We start from the raw sequence: 20,877 nt of genomic DNA on the forward strand, positions 1-20,877 counted from the left end.
GGTTATGTCAATCCAACACTCAATGAGGTTTAGATGTATAAATTTATTCTATTAAGAATAAAACCTGTAATGAAATAAAACAACAATAAGACATCACATTACAAAACAAATATTTTACAAGACAAACACATTTCACAAAATACATAATACAAAATATTATACAACAATTCAAATTACAATAAACATGATATCACAAATAAATAAATATATACATATATACATACCAGGCTTGATAGAAGAGATTCTTCAAATAAATTAATTGAATATAAAATACAAGCAAGTGTTTCTATAGAGAAATAACTGAAAGTTATTAATAAAGATGTTTTCACTTTGAGAGTCAAACAAGGAGTGGTAGGTTATTAAGAAATATTAGATTTCAGAACCAAATCATCTAAAAATAACTTGCATACCAAAATCAATCATTGCAAAACAAGTTCAATCACCCATAATAAAAGGACAAAAGACAAACATGAACACATAACACCACAAAAGATTTGGTTTGGCCTTTAAGGGAAATTACTACTGTAAACATTCTAAAAAGATAACTAGAGACTAATTTTAACCTTATCTATACAATTTAATTGAATTTTAAAGCTTTTACAGTTCCACGCCCCAAGTGTCTATGATAACGTTTTGGAAGTGTTGCATGTTTTGACCAAGGTAGTTTCCATTTAAAAAGCTGTTTCGTTAAGAAAAAAAAAACAATGACTACAAAATACCCGTAAGGGGATACAAAATTCCCAGGATCCTCCACACCAGGTTCCCCGTCATATCTTTCCTGTGTTAGAGTTATCTTTCCTTGTACTGTAAATTCAACATTGACCAAAGGATAGTTCATCTGTAGAACCCACGTGTCCATTATTTCCTTTATGTTTGTTATACTCCTGCCGTCAGCTATAGCTTGCTTTTGCCAGAAGATAGAAAACGAAAGTATATATTAATTGAAAATAAATTTAATAAAAGATTTCTAGCTAATATTTTTACAAGAGTTTTTATTTACAAAAATCTATCTCTCCGGCGCAATGATCAACGCTCTTGATTTTGTTGAATTCTTTTATAGTTCAGCGAATCAGACTTTTGTTTGTGTACAAATACTTATTGTCATAATATATCACTGTTTAAACTACCTACCACCTAACCTAACTTTTTCTTTTATTACCTCATCTGTTTCATTGCATATTAATGCTTACTTTCTTTTATCCCCTTACCATTACAAAACTGTTTTATTCTTTCTTTCACTACCTTAACACTTCAATACTAATTGTATGCATTACCTCTTCCATAGCAGAATAAAGATCATCATTAGTCACTGCTTTGTAACTGTTTTTCTTTACATATTTCTAAAAATGTAAATGAAAAGTTACAAATGAATGCGGCAAGTTGTTTTAAAAAGTAATTTAAATTATTTTCAAAATATCTTTTAACTTATTTTCATTTTTTAAAAAGTTTTAAAAATGTAGATTTTTATTTTTTTAGTAAGTCAAATGTAGAAGAACCTGTACGTTTGTATAATGAAAGTTTTGTGTTAAATACAGTTTGAAGTATACAGCAATCAAATGTTTCCTTAAAAGTCTGGTTTTGATATTAAAAATGAATATTCCAGCTTTATTTTATTTTTTTAAAAACGTAAGAATTCCCTTTTCTTATTTCTATTTTTCTGATATGAATGGCAATAGGAAATATCGTATCGACGTACTTTCATTCCGTTTTGAAATGTGTTTTGGCCAACCATGAAACTCAACATACGTATTACTGCTGCACCCTTGAAATAAAACAAAAGCCGGTTCTATTTATTCAAATAATGATGAGGATTTTGTAGATATATATCACAAATTTGAAAGCATGATAAAGCGCATCAGGTTTTGGAATCCCGGCTAAATAACAAATGGTAGAAACAACACATCAAGATATTAGATATAATACTAAAAAATGTAGAAATTATTTCTACTTGTACTGTCATTACTAATTATGTGTTAAAACTGGTATACCTTTAAGAGTTTGCTTATAAAATGTGGACCAAACTCTCATGCATGCAAACATACATACCTTTAGATATGCGATATCGTCAAATATATCTTTGGATATGTTCTTTGGTTTATATACAGGGTTGTGTAGAGGATGGGTAAATGTTGCAAGTCCATCATACCATAAAACAAATTGTACTACCTCTCTGATAAACAGGTCCCTCTAAAATAGAAGAAAAGTATCGAATTCTGCATATTGAACCAGACTGATGCACAAATAAAAGTTTCCCTGCATGGAAAAAGAATTTTTAAAAAAAATGCACTTCAGTTCAATGATAACGCAAACATAAATCAAATGCTTGTTACTGGATCTGTCACGTTCTTATCAACAAATGTACAGGATTTCTAGGAACACCTCGGTTATAGGTGATATAATAGCAACATATCGATCATGGGTATGATTTACAAATATTTTAAGTACGATTATTATGATATTTGCATGTCTTATAGATGTACTTGTCACGCAAATAATAATTGTTTTAATTAAAAGATAATTAATGTATAAAATAGATAATCAATTACCATTCCCCAATCGGGATGAACATTATCGACACCATAATACTCGTAATATGTTGCAAATCCTTCATTCAACCAAATATCATCCCACCAGTGAGTCGTCACTAAATTACCAACCCACTGTAATAATTGATTAAATCATTTAACACAGAGTGCAAAAATAAAAAGTTATATACATGTAATTAGATAAAAGAATAGAACATAACATTTTTTTAATAATTTACTTTAGTTAATCTCTACCTTTTTTCCAGTTGAAATGGCTTATCAGGTCGAGGTAACAAGTGGCCACCTTGCAGGTTTATCAACTTGAAAAAATAAAGAATTAAGCAATATCTAACTATATATACTTATAAAAAGATTTACCGTGTGGGCAATCTCGTGGGCCACTAGCCTTGCTGCAAACTGTACATACGAAGGGGAATCTGTGTCCAAATCTACCAGCATCACATCGTCGGCATATATTATAAGACCCCAATTCTCCATTCCACCCGCATAGAAATTTGATATCGCAATATTGTCTACAGTTTTGTTATAATTTATTATTGTACCAAATAACATAATCTTTTATAATTATATATGATTCACGGTTTATTTATATTGTACGCTTGTCTTGCTTATAATTATTTTAAAGCAACTAAAAGCGTCGAGATTCATGTTACAAGTTTATCGCAATTCAATATATTAGACAGTCCATCAACTATAGATATATATGGATTTTTAATGTTAGAACTGCTAAGTATTTATTATACACAAGTACAACCTAAATCATTTAATTTGTGTTTTGTTACTCAATGTTTTGTCAGTTTATGGTGATCGAACTTACAGCTATATCATCATACACCGTTTACATTTTTTTCTAAATGCAAGCAAAATATTTGGTACAATCTTTACCTTGCTTTGGAAGTGGGTAAGATATTTCGAAGTAATTTACAAAATGTTCTTGCAATTTTACACCTAGATCTAAAGCGAACGTTGTTTTATTGATAACACTAGGTTTTGACCATGTACGAAACTGAAAAAGATAAGAAAGAACGAAATTGAAATACACAAACAATTTTTTGCAAGATGCATAAGCAAGTAATGATCAAGCACTGATAATCATAAGTAAGACTGGTCGCTCAAAGAATTTCTGATGATACAAAAGGATAATTGCGGATTATTCAGTACTTTTTATTTAAGGTATGAGCCCCCTAACTGGCACTATAAGGAACTATAAAATTGACAACATAGGTCAGTTATTTACCTTAAAAGACACAAGAATGCAAAATTTAAAGAAAGTTTACCGTATGGTTTACGAGTTATGGAGATTTTTCTTAACTTAAACTTGGCTATTAAAATGGCTCTTTTTCAGAAATGAGAAACTATAAATATTCTATTTTATAATCATTATAAAAAAATGTTTTCCTATAGAACATTGTTAAGAAGCAAATAATAGCATTCAGCTAACAAATGACCCAGCAAAATTATTGTTTCTACTCAAAATGTTTGAAATATGTATATAAATGTTACCCTACCCTACCCATTCAAAGTGGAGGTAATGCATTAGGTGGATCATACCTTAAAACGGCTGTATAATTGAATTAAACTACAGACAAAGTTGAAAATATTTCAATGTTTTAGACTGCAAAATAAAGAGTAAGTGCACTATTAAATTCAAAGAATTCACAACATTTTAACTAACGAAAAAGCCACGAATTATAAATAATAATGTAGGTAAATTTAATTTTTGGCATCTATATTTTTCAGTTAAGTTTTATTTTATGCGTGCGTGCGTGTGTGCGTGCGTGTGTGTGTGTGTGTGCGTGTGTGCGAATAAAAGGGAAAATATAGTATTGAGTACTGTCTTACTGTGACATTATTTGCTGTCGTCTTTTCCAGATGCTCAAAGTTACCAACAACGAAAGCTAGAAGGTACACAGACATCTTTGGAGTTCTTCCAAATGTATCTGCTATCCAATCATTACCTCTAAAATATTCAACAAACGCTTTTGTCATAAAAAGTTAAGTACAACAATAAATCAGCAATATCAGTCGATTTACATGTTTTCATCTCAAGTTCAATACGAACATCTTGTTACTGGTATCGGCAAATTCCAAGCAAATATGAGATATGACTTGGTCTGTCAGTGCTTCTGAGGGAGAGATCATCCCTTTTATAAATTTTAGTATTTCAAAAACCTTTTCTTTCTAGTAAATTATATTTCCTATTAAAATTATTATTATTTAAAAAGCAAGGTCAGACTGGTATTTTCAAAATAACAAAACAAAACAACAACAACGACAACATAGAATAAGTACTTGACTTGATGGGCATTTATATTTTTCATTCTAAATACAATTTGAAATATAACAAAATTGCTCGATTTTCAGTAAGAGCACAGACTAATAAAAAGGAAAGGTACGAGATTGAATAAGCTTCCAGTATAGTATTTTGGGTATTTTAACGTTCACTGAGACTTAATAAATATATATACTGTTTAAGTACAGTGTTGTATGCCAAATCGCGTTTTTCATTCAAGGGTCATAACTCAGCCAACAATATTCAACCAGAAAAACCGTGTAATTTGCGCAACTACTTAAGGTCACGCTAAATTCTAAAACAAAACAACATTTAAATTAGTGGCATAAGAGGAGTAGACGGGGAACTACAAAAAAATCATTTAAGGGCCATAACTCTAACAAAAATCATTGAACCGGAAATTGCCCACTATGTGCACAACAAGATTTGGTACAAATCAATCCTTACAGAGTGGATGAAATTGCATCAGTAGTTTTTGAGGAGTATTCCGGACAAGTTTTGTGACGGAATGACGGACAGACAGACAGACGATTGAAACATGATCCCTACGTGTCGCCACTTCTCATTAGCAGGCGACACAAAAATGTCCTAAGAGATATGAAAAATGTAAGCACGGTCATCACCTATTTGTCGAATTAGAAAGTGGCATATTGGATAACGATGACACAGATTTCTTCCTAACAAGTGTAATGTCGTAGCGGGATTTAATCGCTGGTTCATCGAAGCATGGAAACGCTTTTCTTGCGGCTATTGGTTGAAACTGGGTTGCGGCAAAATACCTGTGATCAAATATTAGAATAAACTTTAGAACTTACTCGATAATTTGAAACCTGCAGAACATTTTCCCTTGATCATTTCAATTATACAGAAGCAAAATACTCTTAAATCAGAATCTTTTAAACTTTTAAAAAATGAGTTTGCATTAGAGCCACGTGCAAATGAACAACAGTTTGTCTTTAAGAATTATATCGTAAATAGAATTATATTTATTGATAAAATCATTAGATTGTAGACTTACTCTTTTTTACCTCCTTCCACATCATAAGCGTAAAAGAATCCATCAAAAATGGGATCACATAAAAAGCCATCAAATTTGTTTATGCTGAGCACGTACTTTTTACCCGCCTTAAGATATTGGTTTGTCAAGATGTATAAAAACTGTAGCTCTCTCTCAATCACATATTTCTTGTACAAGTTTTCTGAGCTTCCCTCGAGATTCACAACGATAGGTCCTGCATATAGAGTATATAACATTATACATAAAGTTGGAATATAATATCATTCTTCTTCAACAATTTATTCAGTTTACATTTTACATCCATTAAGCTGCATGCCTCTAAATGAGCTAAAATATTTCAAGATAATCAAATTTGAAAATAATGTACTAAATTTTACGAAAAGTAAAAAGATCAAAATTCAAATAATAATCAAAATGTTATCTGCAATTAATGCCTGATTTTGCAGAATTTTTAACACCATATTTCTACCACGTGACTAACGCAGTAAGGGCTATATTTGCTTATTTTGACGCCTTTATAATAAACATAGAGTTACGTTAGCAATGTGTAAATTTTAGATTTTAAATACATTTTCAAAAATATCTTGAAAACTAGCATGAATCTGAAAGCATGCTGCTTAAAGACAATCAGATAATTCTACAAATTATGACCTTTCGATTGTTTGTATACATTATAATTGCTGTTACGTGCTGTTATGCATTTATTATAATATAAAGGTATTTAAACTGTGATCCATCTTATATATACCTCATATCGAAGGAAGAAATAGCTTTTAGGGATGATGTATATGTCAACAAGACACACACTTTTAAATTGAGAGCGTTCGCGTAACGTACATCGAAATGTCGAGTTGTTAGTCTTAATGCGGCAATCATTTCCGACGAAGATTATACGGGGACAATTAAACTACTCATATGAGTACAAATTTGTTGAACATACATCATTTAACACATTCAATTGGAATAAAGCTATATTGATTTGAAATGACACATATGGAGCTTTGTAGAAGCAACTAAAACTTAAGACGTTTTTACAGCTAGATTGTGAAACGTGTACAGATAAACAATAAAATACAGGTAGGAAGAAGACTTTTATTTTAACAAAACGCAAATGTGCCGCGTCACGACAAAACCAACATAATGGGTTTGCGACCAGCATGGATCCAGACCAGCCTGCGTATCCGCGTTTTGTCGTGACGCTGCTCAAATGTTTCAGTGTCCTAAAGCAACATAACAAGCGCTTACCGTCTAAAGACAGCCCATCTATATTTAGAGTTATAACACTTGTGTCGATCAAACAATTCATTTGTATCGTCACAGAGCCACTCAAAGTAAAATCATCAGGAGTCGTATTATTGTAGATGTCAGGTTGTAATTCGATAGCATAAAGTAATGGGTCAAAGTCCTGTGGTAGGCGAACTACGTAATCCTTTGATTCTAAAAGAAAATAGTTCAATGTGGACGTAAATATCATCTTAAGCACTTTCTTCTAAAAAGTATTCCTCTCTGTGTTGGCTTATTTTAAAGAAACACAACATTGTTTGTGTCTTATGCAAGTTTCCCAGCCCTCTCCAGACGACATATACTTCATGACAATAACCTTTATATATATACATTTATAAAACCCCAATAGGTCAAATCAGGCAACAAATAGTATTCACATATGAATATATCTGACATTCCTATCACCTTAGTTCTACGTATAATGACATTTAACATAAAGCTTAAACTTTAATCCAAACAATGCATTGCCATTATCTAAATGTCTTTACAAAGTGAATTATTTATTTAAAGAGATTGTAAACCGCTTAAATATGATACAAGAGGCAACGCTATAACTTCAATATATTAAAGGCGTTTTGTTACGATGTATGAAGCTGGCATATTTTGTCATTTAAGAGATCTATATATCCGTTCTGTCATTTTTACGGGAGACTCATTCTAACATTCTGTCATTTTTTACTAATATAATTTTGTTCTTCACATAATCTTAAATTTGTTTTAGTTGGTACAAGTATGCATAAAATATGTTAACCAAACGATTCTCACGTTATATTTCAAACTTGGATAAACTGTCTGACACTGTCTGCATAATGAGAATTTAATATCGAACCGCTTTTTCAACAAAGAAATTATTTGATAAAACACCTCACGCTGTTCACAACAGTTCTGTACTTAGCTTGTAAAATAATTATACGTTCTTAAGTAATAGAAGTAGCTATTGTTTTATTATATTTAACAACTACTCACCTATTGCTGTACATTCTGTTGTTTCCCATTTACGGGACTCTAAGCAATTAAGAACGGTTTTGTTTGAAGTGTATCCCTGGAAACAGCTCACGTCAGCCCGAGCCCCAATGTCTGTACTGCTGTTAGACAAAATAACATTTGCGTTGTCAATATCCGGAGCGGTTCCACATCCTGAAAGAAAATATAATACATATATCACGTAACACAGAAATACATCATAGATGCGCGAAAAATCGATACATTATGTCACTTCCCGTTATGTTAAAGATCTAGACGGCCTGCCTTATCAAGGTGTTGACAGCGGTCATCTTAAAAATACTTTGTTTAATCATTATAGCATTACATACTCGTACGCACGAGTAGCAAAATGGAAAAATCCAGATTTAACGAGCTATTTACGTACTGACTATTGATATTGGTAGTTAGTAGACAGTTGTAAGAAGGTAATATATACATGTTGAGAGCTTAAAGAAATCATATGACTACCACAAAAGGAAACTGAGCAAAATGTGCTTCTACACTTTCTATGTGCGTTTTCCCCTTCAAATTCCTATCTTCACCTTGTCGTTACATTTATTGTCCTCTTCCATTTTTTTTGCCCCTCTACCCCTTCCTTAAATACCTACATCCCCTTCTTACTACAAATTGTTACATTTATAGTTAAACTTAAGCTCCCCTATTGTCCCGTATGTCAACTGCCATTTGGTGCCAATTTGTTTGCCGTTGGTTTTGGATATTGTTGTAAACTTTGCTCTCCCTTAATGACTTTTATTTTCATATTTTACAGATATGATTAAAATCTACACAAAATATGGTAAACAAGATCAACAAGGAAAGGCGGCGCCCAACGAACGCAACCAAAATCTGTCAATAAACTTCAGAAAAAAATAATATCGCTTGTGAAATGTAATGTGTTCAGATAAATATATAAATGCATCAGTCTATAAAGTTATATGATCTATCTGAAGTTATGAAAATATATGATATATATGGAGTTAAATGAATCAGGCAAAAGTTTGAACTTTTTTTAAATAAAAGACAATGACAACAGTATACATGCCTGTACTTTGTTTCCTTCTCTTTTCTTTAAACTCATAACGCTGCTGATATAATATACACAGTTTACATTAAAAATTTTGAAAATCAACGCCTTACATCCTGTTTTTTCATATTTTTTATTTTTCTATTCATTTATCTATTTTTATTTTTACAAATAAATGGTTTTTATTCATATCCGATTTTAACTTTGTATTCATTAACAAAATACTTGATAAATTACCTATTACTTCGCTGTCCTCCACAACCTAGAAAAAAATGTAAACACTTACGTAATATATTAAATGTGATAACATCTGCACTACTATTAACAATGCTTTTTTAAAAATTTCTTTTGGTAAAACATTCTGGAAACAGATAGTGACTAATTATCTTCTACACAAGTTTTTGAATCTCCAACGTTTCGAGGGGTTAAACCCCTCTTTTTCAAGGAGTTTCTGTTTATTTTTATAAATCACATGTTTATTTTTGTGTACGATAAGAAGATAAATATATGATTTAGAAGAATAAACAGAAACTTCTTGAAAAAGAGGGATTTAACCTCTCGAAACGTTGGAGATTGAAAAGTTTGTGTAATTGGTAAATGGTCAGGAAATTCGTAGTATAGTTATTAGAGCATGCATATTAAATTGAAATGAAAGCATTTTATTTTATAGCCATACACTTAGATAGCAAACTAAATAGACATGCTTGATAGAATAGATTAAAAAAATATTTCAAAACGGTTCTGATTGGCAATAAAGCTGAGACATTTTGTAAAGAAGACAACTAGCACTTCATTTTCGTTTTGTAACTTTTATAAATTAAGTCACATGCAGAACTACTTTTGTCACAAGATTGGCATATAACTTGAAATTTGAAACTTGCTTATTTGATTAAACATATAATTCTAGAAATACCTCAATGGTTATGCACAGTACATTAAACTAATATAAAATCAACAGCAATACATATTTTTTATAAAACAAACGATAATATCTCCAGACAGATATATGCATTTATTTAACAAGTAAAATGCAATACTGTGAAGGTAAAAATAATTAGTTAAATGGCTTCTAAAAACATATAAAAATGTCTAAAGATAAAATATTTGTGTCTTAAGTCATTTAAATATACGTATTATAAAATAAATGTTTGCCTTTTCTTATTCAACTCTGAGACTGAAAACGCCTTGAAACGGTAATAGTCTCGAAACCGCATTGTATTAACTATTGCATTACGCTACAACAACTTCCTTAGCTTATTCATTGGTTTATTGGTAAGTTATAGTTCACACAAAAGTCGAAAATGATCATAGTTAACACTGAATGTGAGAAAAATATGCTTTTATCAGATACAAGATTTCATACAACAAAAGCAAACTTGCTGTATTTACGTAAATAATTCTTAATGTTAAACTCTTCAAGCAACTGATTTAAACAGTCATTTTATATCAAATTTTAAAGTTCTAAATCTTTTATTCTAAATACAATGATACATTTGATCATTATATTATTTTGTAGCGTTCTTACTTTCTTTATGGCACTGCTGTAGTACGATAGTCTAAATCCTTTGATGTTTTTATTGCTGCACTTTTTGTTGACGAAAGATGATCCCGTGAGGTACCATTTTGACTGATATTTACAGACTACTGGGGATCCGTTGTCAACCTAAAACGATAAATGTTATAGCTTAAGTAGTGAATAATGAATAAGTATTAAATCGTTTTACCATCAAATATATTTTTAAAGCCTAAAGCCAAATGCAGAAATAAGAAAGCACTTGTAGTATAAATGTTAAGCAGTCAATTTGTTTGTTTTGATTTCAAAACGTCGCAACGAATTGTTTAGGGAATATAGCAATTTTCTACAAATTCAGGAGAGATATAATGCACGAGGAGAATCATCTAAGAAAAACATCGATATTGGTAGAAAATAAAAATGTTTATGAACATTGACTCTTAATAGATTTAACTTTTCTAAATATATATTTCAGATGTTTTGAATAAATTAGATTATTTAAACTACTACGTATGTGAATATATCAAGCATTAATCCATCTGCAAGCCTATGATATATCATCATTTCATCTTAGTGCTTTTGAAATATATAATAGCTACAGAAAATGGCGATACTGATGGAAAATTTAGAACTTACTTTAAAGAAATTTATCTTCGAAAAACTTATTTCTCATAAAAGTCTCCTTGTTAATTACAACACCCTAAAATGCAATGAGTTATTAAGGAAAAGGAAATGTACAAACGCTTAAAACTCGAATGAGCAGCTTACCTTACAAACAGATCCTGTTTTCGTACCAAAACAAAGCGTCCCTTTCCTTTTGCATTTGTTCCACTTTAACGTAACTGCTACCTCACTTTGACGCTTCCCATTTTCTTGAAAACAACAAAAAAACATACTGATATTATGTCATCTAGGAATGCTATTAAATAAGCATGTATCGGTGTTTTGTACTGAGTTGAGTGTACCTGAATTACCTTTCAAATACTTGAGAGTGTTTAACTTGAAATGTTCACTTTCCGATATTTACATTTTATTAAAAAATATCATCCCATTTAAATACAGAAATACGGAATCCCCAATCTACAACATAAACGGTAAAATTGAAAATATTGAAAAAAGTAATGGAAAAAACATGCTTTAAACGTTTGGTGTTTCGAAATAATTTTTTTCAATTATTGGTTGCAAACTTTTATTGATAATAATAAAATGAGCAGACATCAATCAAACAAAGACTGTATGTTGTGTATTTCAGTTACGGAAAAGGACCGTCTCTAGAGCTACACGTATATCGATTTTATTTAATATCACGGTACTTACCAGTAAAGCCAACTGCTTTGCAATTTGTCATTTTCTTGTCAAGTTTCAATGTACTGAAACGATCTAAAGCTGTCACCTTATCATTGCTTTCATCAATTTCCTTGTTCAGTTCCAACATTATTACATCGTTATTTTTCTTGTCTGGAATCTGAAAAACATTATAGCATACAATGTTATTCAGTTAAAAAGTGTTACTGATGTTTACAAGATGTGTTAAATTAAAATAAAGTACTGACAATAGAAGTATGGCAAGATATAATTAACACAATAGCCGTTGTACCGAGTTGACCATTGTCTTATTCGCTTGACATCAGGAAAACACTTGTCAATTACAAAATATTTAGTCTAAAATGTATATATCATTACTTCTCAATTATCAATAATGAACGCCAGGAAATAAAGCGTGTCACTTTTATGTTTTATAGACTAATGATTCGTGCACATTGTTTATTGTTTTATGAAAAGCGTTTTACTATTTCATGCTTCGAAAAACAGTAACAGTAAACACTATAGCTACAATATCATCAAACACAAACAGATGACTGAGTGAACTATGTACCGAAGGTTTGCTGCTCCTTTAACTTCGGAACACCTCGTCGATTATTCCTAATTTTAGCTTATCCGGAGACTGACGGAAATAGCCGATATGATGCTATTGTTCGCAGACTAAATTCTACCAATCAGAAATGTTTACTTTTTTATAATTATCTACTACACAAACTTTTCTATCTCCAACGTTTCGAGGGGTTAAACCCCTCTTTATCAAGGAGTTACTGTTTATTTTTATATAAATCACATATTTATCTTCTTACATGTCTTATCTTTAACTATGTTATGCATACAGGAAATGACGTCGTTGACGTCAACAATAAAAATTACGCAAAATATGATGATGACGTTTTCCGTCAAAATTGTTCCACTGCATAACGTTGCTCCCCTTATTTAATATTATTTATAATATTACCATAGCAAGAATTATGAAACTTATTTCATTGAAAATACATTAAAAATAATAATAATAATTATTATTATTAAAAATTTTTCTACTAAAACATTCCAATAATATTTACAATAAAAAAATAATTTAATAATAATAATAAAAATAATAATAGTAATAATCATAATAACAATGGTAATAATAATAACAATGGTAATAATAATAATAATGATAATGATAATGATAATAATAATAATAATAATAATAATAATAATGATAACAACAATGGTAATAATACTAATGATAATGATAATAATAATAATAATTACAACAATAATAATAATGAAAATAATAATAACCATGATGATAATAATAATCATAGTAGGAAATAACCATAACAATAATAATAAGGAAAAGAACAATGGTAATAATAATAACAATAATGGTAATAATAATAATGATAATAATGATAATTATAACAATAATAATCATGAAAATAATAATAATCATGATAATAATCATAGTAGGAAATAACCGTAATAATAATAATAATAACAATCATAATAATAGTCATAATAATCATAACAGCAAATAACCGTAAACTTAATAATAATAATAATAACAGCAATAATAATAATAAAAGGTATAATAATAATTATAATAGTAATAATAATAATAATAATAATGACAAGCGACACGTGATAAGCAGTGTCTAACTAAAATTACCATGTTTTAGTAGTTAGAAAAATATAATTGAAAATTTTTTATAAATTAGATTGCAACAACGCAGTTTTACAAAAATACCGATGAATGCAATAATAACTGTCATAATATACTAACTATCAAAACAATAATAATATTGATAAATCCTTAAGTGCATATCACTATCAAATCATCTTATGAAAAATAATAACAATATCAACAACAATACCAGCAAAGTGATTATGACGGCAACAATGATAATTATAACTCTTATTTTGTTTTGATATTTAGTCCAATAGGTGACCATGTTTGTAATTTATTTATCCAAAATTCTTCACGGATCCGTCGGTAGATTGTACTTTTATTGTTATTTATTGATTCGATGATGTTGAATTTTATGTCATTTTCTGAATGGGCTGATGAATTAAAGTGGATAGACACAGGTTTGTCTCTGAATGCCCTAATATAAAATTCAACATCATCGAATCAATAAATAACAATAAAAGTACAATCTACCGACGGATCCGTGAAGAATTTTGGATAAATAAATTACAAACATGGTCACCTATTGGACTAAATATCAAAACAAAATAAGAGTTATAATTATCATTGTTGCCGTCATAATCACTTTGCTGGTATTGTTGTTGATATTGTTATTATTTTTCATAAGATGATTTGATAGTGATATGCACTTAAGGATTTATCAATATTATTATTGTTTTGATAGTTAGTATATTATGACAGTTATTATTGCATTCATCGGTATTTTTGTAAAACTGCGTTGTTGCAATCTAATTTTTATTTTTTTTTCAATTATATTTTTCTAACTACTAAAACATGGTAATTTTAGTTAGACACTGCTTATCACGTGTCGCTTGTCATTATTATTATTATTATTACTATTATAATTATTATTATACCTTTTATTATTATTATTGCTGTTATTATTATTATTATTATTAAGTTTACGGTTATTTGCTGTTATGATTATTATGACTATTATTATGATTGTTGTTATTATTATTATTATTACGGTTATTTCCTACTATGATTATTATCATGATTATTATTATTTTCATGATTATTATTGTTATAATTATCATTATTATCATTATTATTATTACCATTATTGTTATTATTATTACCATTGTTCTTTTCCTTATTATTATTGTTACGGTTATTTCCTACTATGATTATTATTATCATCATGGTTATTATTATTTTCATTATTATTATTGTTGTAATTATTATTATTATTATCATTATCATTAGTATTATTACCATTGTTGTTATCATTATTATTATTATTATTATCATTATCATTATTATTATTATTATTATTACCATTGTTATTATTATTACCATTGTTATTATGATTATTACTATTATTATTTTTATTATTATTAAATTATTTGCTATTGTAAATATTATTGGAATGTTTTAGTAGAAAAATTTTTTAATAATAATAATTATTATTATTATTTTTAATGTATTTTCAATGAAATAAGTTTCATAATTCTTGCTATGGTAATATTATAAATAATATTAAATAAGGGGAGCAACGTTATGCAGTGGAACAATTTTGACGGAAAACGTCATCATCATATTTTGCGTAATTTTTATTGTTGACGTCAACGACGTCATTTCCTGTATGCATAACATAGTTAAAGATAAGACATGTAAGAAGATAAATATGTGATTTATATAAAAAATAAACAGTAACTCCTTGATAAAGAGGGGTTTAACCCCTCGAAACGTTGGAGATAGAAAAGTTTGTGTAGTAGATAATTATAAATTAACTGTTTCCAGATAGAATTTAATACTTTTTTTATTTTACTCGTGAATTACTTAATATCAAATAACTGGTATTGTATACTTCTTGATTACGTGGATTGTCAAGTGACTGGTGGTTTTACAGCTGGTATACAATATCATTAAATCGGGGCGTTTCTGTACAATAACGTAGTTTATATCGTTAATTATGATAATCGAAATATAAATAACCTTAACATATACATATCATATTAGTTTTTTTGTATTATATAAATGAAGTAACAAAATTGAAACGGGTATTAATTTAGAAAATGGAAATGTGTTAAGTTTTGTTGAAATCGATAAGCAGTTGCAAAGAAATAGCAATATTGCTTTATATGCATACTACATAACTAATCAAGGGTCATAACTCTGTAATGAAGGGTCTGGTCTGAACTAGGCAACAAATTATGCACATCTCATCTTGGTATTAGTGGTTCCTATAAAGTTTAATTAAATTCCAGCCGGAGATGTAGCGTGGAAACAATTATTGCCTTATATGCATACTGCATAACTAATCAAGGGCCATAACTCTGAGTTAAAGTGTCTGACCGAAACACGGCGATGATATACGCATCTCCTCTTGGTATTTAAGGTCCCCATAAAGTTTCGTTGAATTCCAGTCAGCAGTTGCAGAGAAGTAGCGCGAAAACGATTTTTGCTCTATATGCATACTGGTAATGCATAACTAATCAAGGGTCATAACTCTGAGTTTAAAGGTCTGACTGGAACAAGTCGACGATATGCGCATCTCCTCTTAATATTGACGATTTCCATAAAGTTTCATTGAATTCAAGCCAGTAGTTGCAGAGAACTATCTCGGAAACGAAATTCGGACGGACGGAAGGACGGACGAATGGACGGACGGAAGGACGGACGGACAACGCCAAAACAATTATATTTATGACGCAATAACCGTTATGGGATTTTAGTGAAGACTATTTGTTTGGTGCTGTCGTTCTTTTTAGAAATGATCGCGTATGCAACATTTCGTATAAGAATGTTAATATTCACATTCATTGTTTGTAAGCATAGGCATATGGGCCCCAATGATGGTCGAGCAGTTATTTTGAAATCGCAATTTAATATCTTTTGAAATTTTCAGTATAGTTTATTTCTGAAATTCGGTGTGAACTATTTGAAGTTTTCCTAATTTAAAAATGTTTTCAACTTTCTCCATCGGTCATGATCGTTTGCCTACGGACATTACATTTATGCTATTTGATTGTAACATAGTTAACAATTCTTATGACACTTGTATACCAACAATCGGAAAACAATCTGGTACTTTACCACATTTTGTTTTATTTCAATCAGAGAGAAACAAATAACCCGTAACAAACGTGTAAAACGGCAAACTTGAAAAGGCTGTACGCTCGGATTGAGACCGTAGATGTCGTTTGGCACTAAATGCAGACATAGATAACAGAAGCACTACAAGTTAAATATTGATGCTGCACATCAAAGACGTCGCCAAATGATGTGAACAGTCACAGCTAATGTACAAAATCAGAATTGAAAATCGTTATATATTACAGCTGAATATCCGAAGCACTAAATTATTTTTTTCTCCATGTTCTTGGTATTTGCCAGAAATGCTGAAATGTTTGTCTGTTGCAACAGAGATTGAAACGTCTGGTTGAAGCAAAATAAAATGGATAACAAGTAAAATTGAAATGATTGGTAAAATTAAAATAAATTCAAGACAATGTGTGCCGAGAATATGGCCATTTAAATATTGGTTCGAATTGCATAATGTTCGAATGATTTTGAGGACGAACTGTCTGTTATTTTACAAATAGCGAAAATATGTCTGTAATATCAAATAATAATTATGAATAAATTGATGTATATATAATCAATTCTTTGTTAAGTATTGTGTACTTATTTATAAAAGATTAAACTACTTGAATAAACAAAAGATTGCATATTCGCCTAGAATCTAGGTATGGTAAAATCTAGGCAAAAGAGAACAATCGTCGGTCAAAGAATCCTTCAAAATATTGCAAATATTTGTGATACGTTTTAAAATAAACGTACTTTTTCACTCAATTAATCTGTTTTATAACTTAAATGTTAATTATTTTAATGAATTACATGTCGCACACGTTTTGCCTGTTTTGCAAAAAATATTTCCGCTGCCACAATAATCTCCGTTGTGTATTTTAGTGATACCTCTTGTTCTCTGCCCGTCATTAGACTATAGAAGGGTCTGTGTAGAGCTAAGGGTTAAGGAAGAACGCCTCTCTGATAGTGGGCGTGGTTTAGGCTTTGTAACTCGTAATTTAATAATTCGTCAAGTTATATTGATCATAATTGTCCTGGTTTCCTCTTCCCACCCCCGTCAACGAAGACTAAACGCTAGCATATTGAATTTGGCGACAATTTAAGGGGGAGACGAACTTCAACAGAGGCGGAGCAAATGAAGTGAGTGACACTGCTTCAGTCGTTACCTCTCTCAACGGTTAAGCTTTCGAACGTTCGACTAAAGACTGGCTCATTGGCACGTCATTTATTATGTAGATAAAATAAGATAATAATAAAAAGAATATGATATTCAAACATGACACTACGAGTATCACTTCAGTTAAACGTTTATTTTAATCCCTTAAAGCTCTGTGACATGTTGTACATCAGAAAAGCTATTTTTATTAGAAAATTTGAAAACACTGTGATTTTGATAAAACAAAAAAAATGCACAAAATCAAGTCTAAAATTTTCCCCATTGCGTCTAGTGGTTTATAGAAATATATCTGGTAATTTCACTGTCTGAAACAGTGAAATTACCACTTTGATAATTTCACTGTTTTGAATTTAAGCCCCTTACGTTGTTTCAGTTAAATACCAGCGTGCACAGAACTGGGTACCAACTTAATGACGTGACGTCGTAAATGACGTCACGTTGTATTATTATTTGGCGCGTTTTTCATTCAATATTAGGTTAAATGTCTTTTTAAAACGTTTCTTTGCATATAATAAAAAGAAAATTTGTTTAGTTTAGTGTAAGATCGAAATATATTTCACCTTGTGAACACCAAAAGTTCATATTTCACTCGTGGCTGCGCCACTCGTGAAATATACCTTTTGGTGCTCACTCAGTGAAATATATTTCGATCTTACACTGAACTAAACAAATATCCTCTATATTTTTTATCTAACATTTCCATGAATGTATTTCGTATAGCGTCACACATTCGGTTAATGTCAACGCCACAACATAAAGCTGTCTTACACCGACATCAGTCACATCATCTGTTTTGGAGATGATGTGTTAGGTTTGTAAAATAACGGTTTTTGGCGTTGGCCGCATACGAACATCTCAGAATTGTAGTAATGTTTTAATATTTAGTGTTTGTATAATCTAATGGAATATTGTTTCTGTTTTTACTCAAAGTGATGAAAATACACTTGTGCAGAAACATTCTTGGCTCGGACGTTATATGCAGCGATTATCTTAGACTATGTGAACACCCTTCGTATATCACTTGAACACAAAGTGTTCCATTCTGACAAATAATGAAACAAGTAATACGGGCCCGATGGTTTTATTGAACTATCTATAGTCGTAGAATTACTATTGGCTGAATGTTAGGAGATTTGTACTCAGACATAAAACTTCATTACCTCAAGTTTCGTGACTTTACGCATAACATCTGTACCCTTGCTTTGTGAAGAGCTCATGTACACTTTATACTGTGATACTTTCCTGTAATTACAATAAACTATTTGAAAAATGGTAAAAAAATAACCTCAAATATTTTGTTTCCAAAAAAAGAAAGGTTTGCATTTAAAATCCTTGTTCAAAATCCGACTGGAAATAAGAATCCATTATAACTTCAGTAATGAAATTACAGTAGTTCCATCAGGCTGCTTATTTACCAGGTCACCACGTGTCAACCAATTCTATTCTTAAGTGTAATTATATATGAAGGAAAGAAGATCATTTGTTTTAACTGATTCGAGTGTTTCATCAAATAGTACCTCAAGTAAAATGCTTAATGGCTTTAATTGCAATCGCGAAAATAAACATCACAATTACGACGTTACAACCCTGCATTATCATAAAACGAGGAAGGATAAAAAAATAAACCGGTCTGTGGCTGTCAATTGAAGAATGATCAACCTTACACTTATTGTTATATATCACACTAATTTTTTAAGCAAAACCTATAAACTGATAATATATCTTATCTGATAACGGAAATAGCTTGCCTGTCACAGCGAATTTAAAAAACATGGTAACGCATACCCGCGCAGTGCGTAAATTTGCGCTGATGACAGGCGCTTTATGATACGTATATTTTACAATATGAACATTTAGATTTCAAATTACATCAAAACGTTACGAGGCACAGAAGTAAGGATTGCAGAAAATGTTATTTGTGGCAGTGGTTTCGTATGATTGCATGTGTGACAAAATAATTACAAAACTTAGACGCCAATAATTAAGGTAGTTAAAGTTACAATACCTAAGGCTGAAGTAAAGATTTTGAGGGTCATCAAAACGTTAAAGTGATGGACATTAAAGACATGAATGGCAAAGAGAATCTTACTTTTTATCGACGCAATTTTTCAGAGTGACCACCCATTTGCTGTCAACAAGTATGCCATTGCAAACGTGTTTGTCATTAAGTTGTAACTTTACTGCAAATGAAAAGTCTCCTCCAGTTACGTCTTGTCCGTTTTTTATTCTCTCCTCTATATTTTCCTGACATAACGCCAAAGCCATGACTGGAAAAATATATACAAACAAAAATAAAAAAGGAGAAATATTTAAGAAAATTAGTGAAATCGTTACTTGATTAAAACAGATTCTGACTGTTGTATAAAATGTATTTAAATAAATGACTGAATTTTTTATCATAAAAACTACTTTTACTTTACAATAATAATTATTATAAAAGAACGAAAAAATAAACAACAAAATAATATTAACAGAAAAAAAACTTACATTTTACCAGTAATACAAATATCCCTAACTTCATGATTAGGCTATAACTGTATACTGAATAAAACTTGAATCGTAATATTGTATTAGATCAATTCTTTTTTAATTAAAAAGGTTATTTCCTTTTGGCAATATATAATTGCTTGGGTCATCTTTTTAAAATTACAAGATGTGTACATGTGTATTACTTATATTTAAGATTCAAGATTGAACTATTTATTGTGTAACGTAAATATGATGTTTTATGTTACATAAACAAATAAATACAATAATATAATACAATTACACTTGTCCATTTGACACTATTCTATAGACAATTTTATCAACAGCATATTTTTATGATGCATACAGTCATAAAAAGAGAGAAAATGCAAATAGAAAACAAGGGGGTTGAACTACTGGAGAAATTCATATATAGTATATATATGAGTTAACTAAATCATTGCCTAATTATATCAAATGTTACATGAAATTATTGAAATATAACACGGGACAATTG

At 30.0% G+C, this 20,877-nt stretch overlaps 2 protein-coding genes across 2 annotated transcripts; both read right to left on the reverse strand.

Moving 5' to 3' along the window:
- Positions 1-601: 601 nt before the first annotated feature.
- On the reverse strand, positions 602-8,885 carry LOC132727056 (aminopeptidase N-like; the record flags this gene model as incomplete). Its single annotated transcript, XM_060712465.1, has 13 exons — positions 8,804-8,885; positions 8,108-8,278; positions 7,103-7,294; positions 5,858-6,071; positions 5,463-5,618; positions 4,389-4,506; positions 3,432-3,552; positions 2,904-3,058; positions 2,547-2,660; positions 2,047-2,187; positions 1,697-1,762; positions 1,275-1,340; positions 602-904 (listed from the first exon to the last, which is right to left on the reverse strand). Coding segments are annotated over exons 1-13 (1,899 nt in total), but the record flags the coding sequence as incomplete, so codon positions are not given.
- A 1,717-nt stretch (positions 8,886-10,602) lies between these two features.
- LOC132727057 (serine protease 55-like) lies at positions 10,603-13,047 on the reverse strand. Its single transcript, XM_060712466.1, has 4 exons — positions 12,539-13,047; positions 11,980-12,127; positions 11,431-11,534; positions 10,603-10,812 (listed from the first exon to the last, which is right to left on the reverse strand). The coding sequence occupies exons 2-4, from the start codon at positions 12,095-12,097 to the stop codon at positions 10,603-10,605; spliced, it is 432 nt and encodes a 143-aa protein (XP_060568449.1). The 5' UTR covers positions 12,098-12,127; positions 12,539-13,047.
- Between the last annotated feature and the right edge of the window lie 7,830 nt (positions 13,048-20,877).

The sequence above is a fragment of the Ruditapes philippinarum genome, unplaced genomic scaffold, assembly GCF_026571515.1.
Source record: "Ruditapes philippinarum isolate M1 unplaced genomic scaffold, ASM2657151v2 ctg15322_1_1_1_1, whole genome shotgun sequence".
NCBI lineage: Eukaryota > Metazoa > Mollusca > Bivalvia > Venerida > Veneridae > Ruditapes > Ruditapes philippinarum.

Coding starts and splice junctions, on each gene's coding strand:
- LOC132727057 (XM_060712466.1), bottom strand. CDS start 12,097: ATGTTGGAACTGAACAAGGAAATTGATGAAAGCAATGATAAGGTGACA. Junction 11,535..11,979: donor CAAAGCAGTTGGCTTTACTG/GTAAGTACCGTG, acceptor GTTGTTTTCAAG/AAAATGGGAAGCGTCAAAGT. Junction 10,813..11,430: donor AAACAGGATCTGTTTGTAAG/GTAAGCTGCTCA, acceptor TTATCGTTTTAG/GTTGACAACGGATCCCCAGT.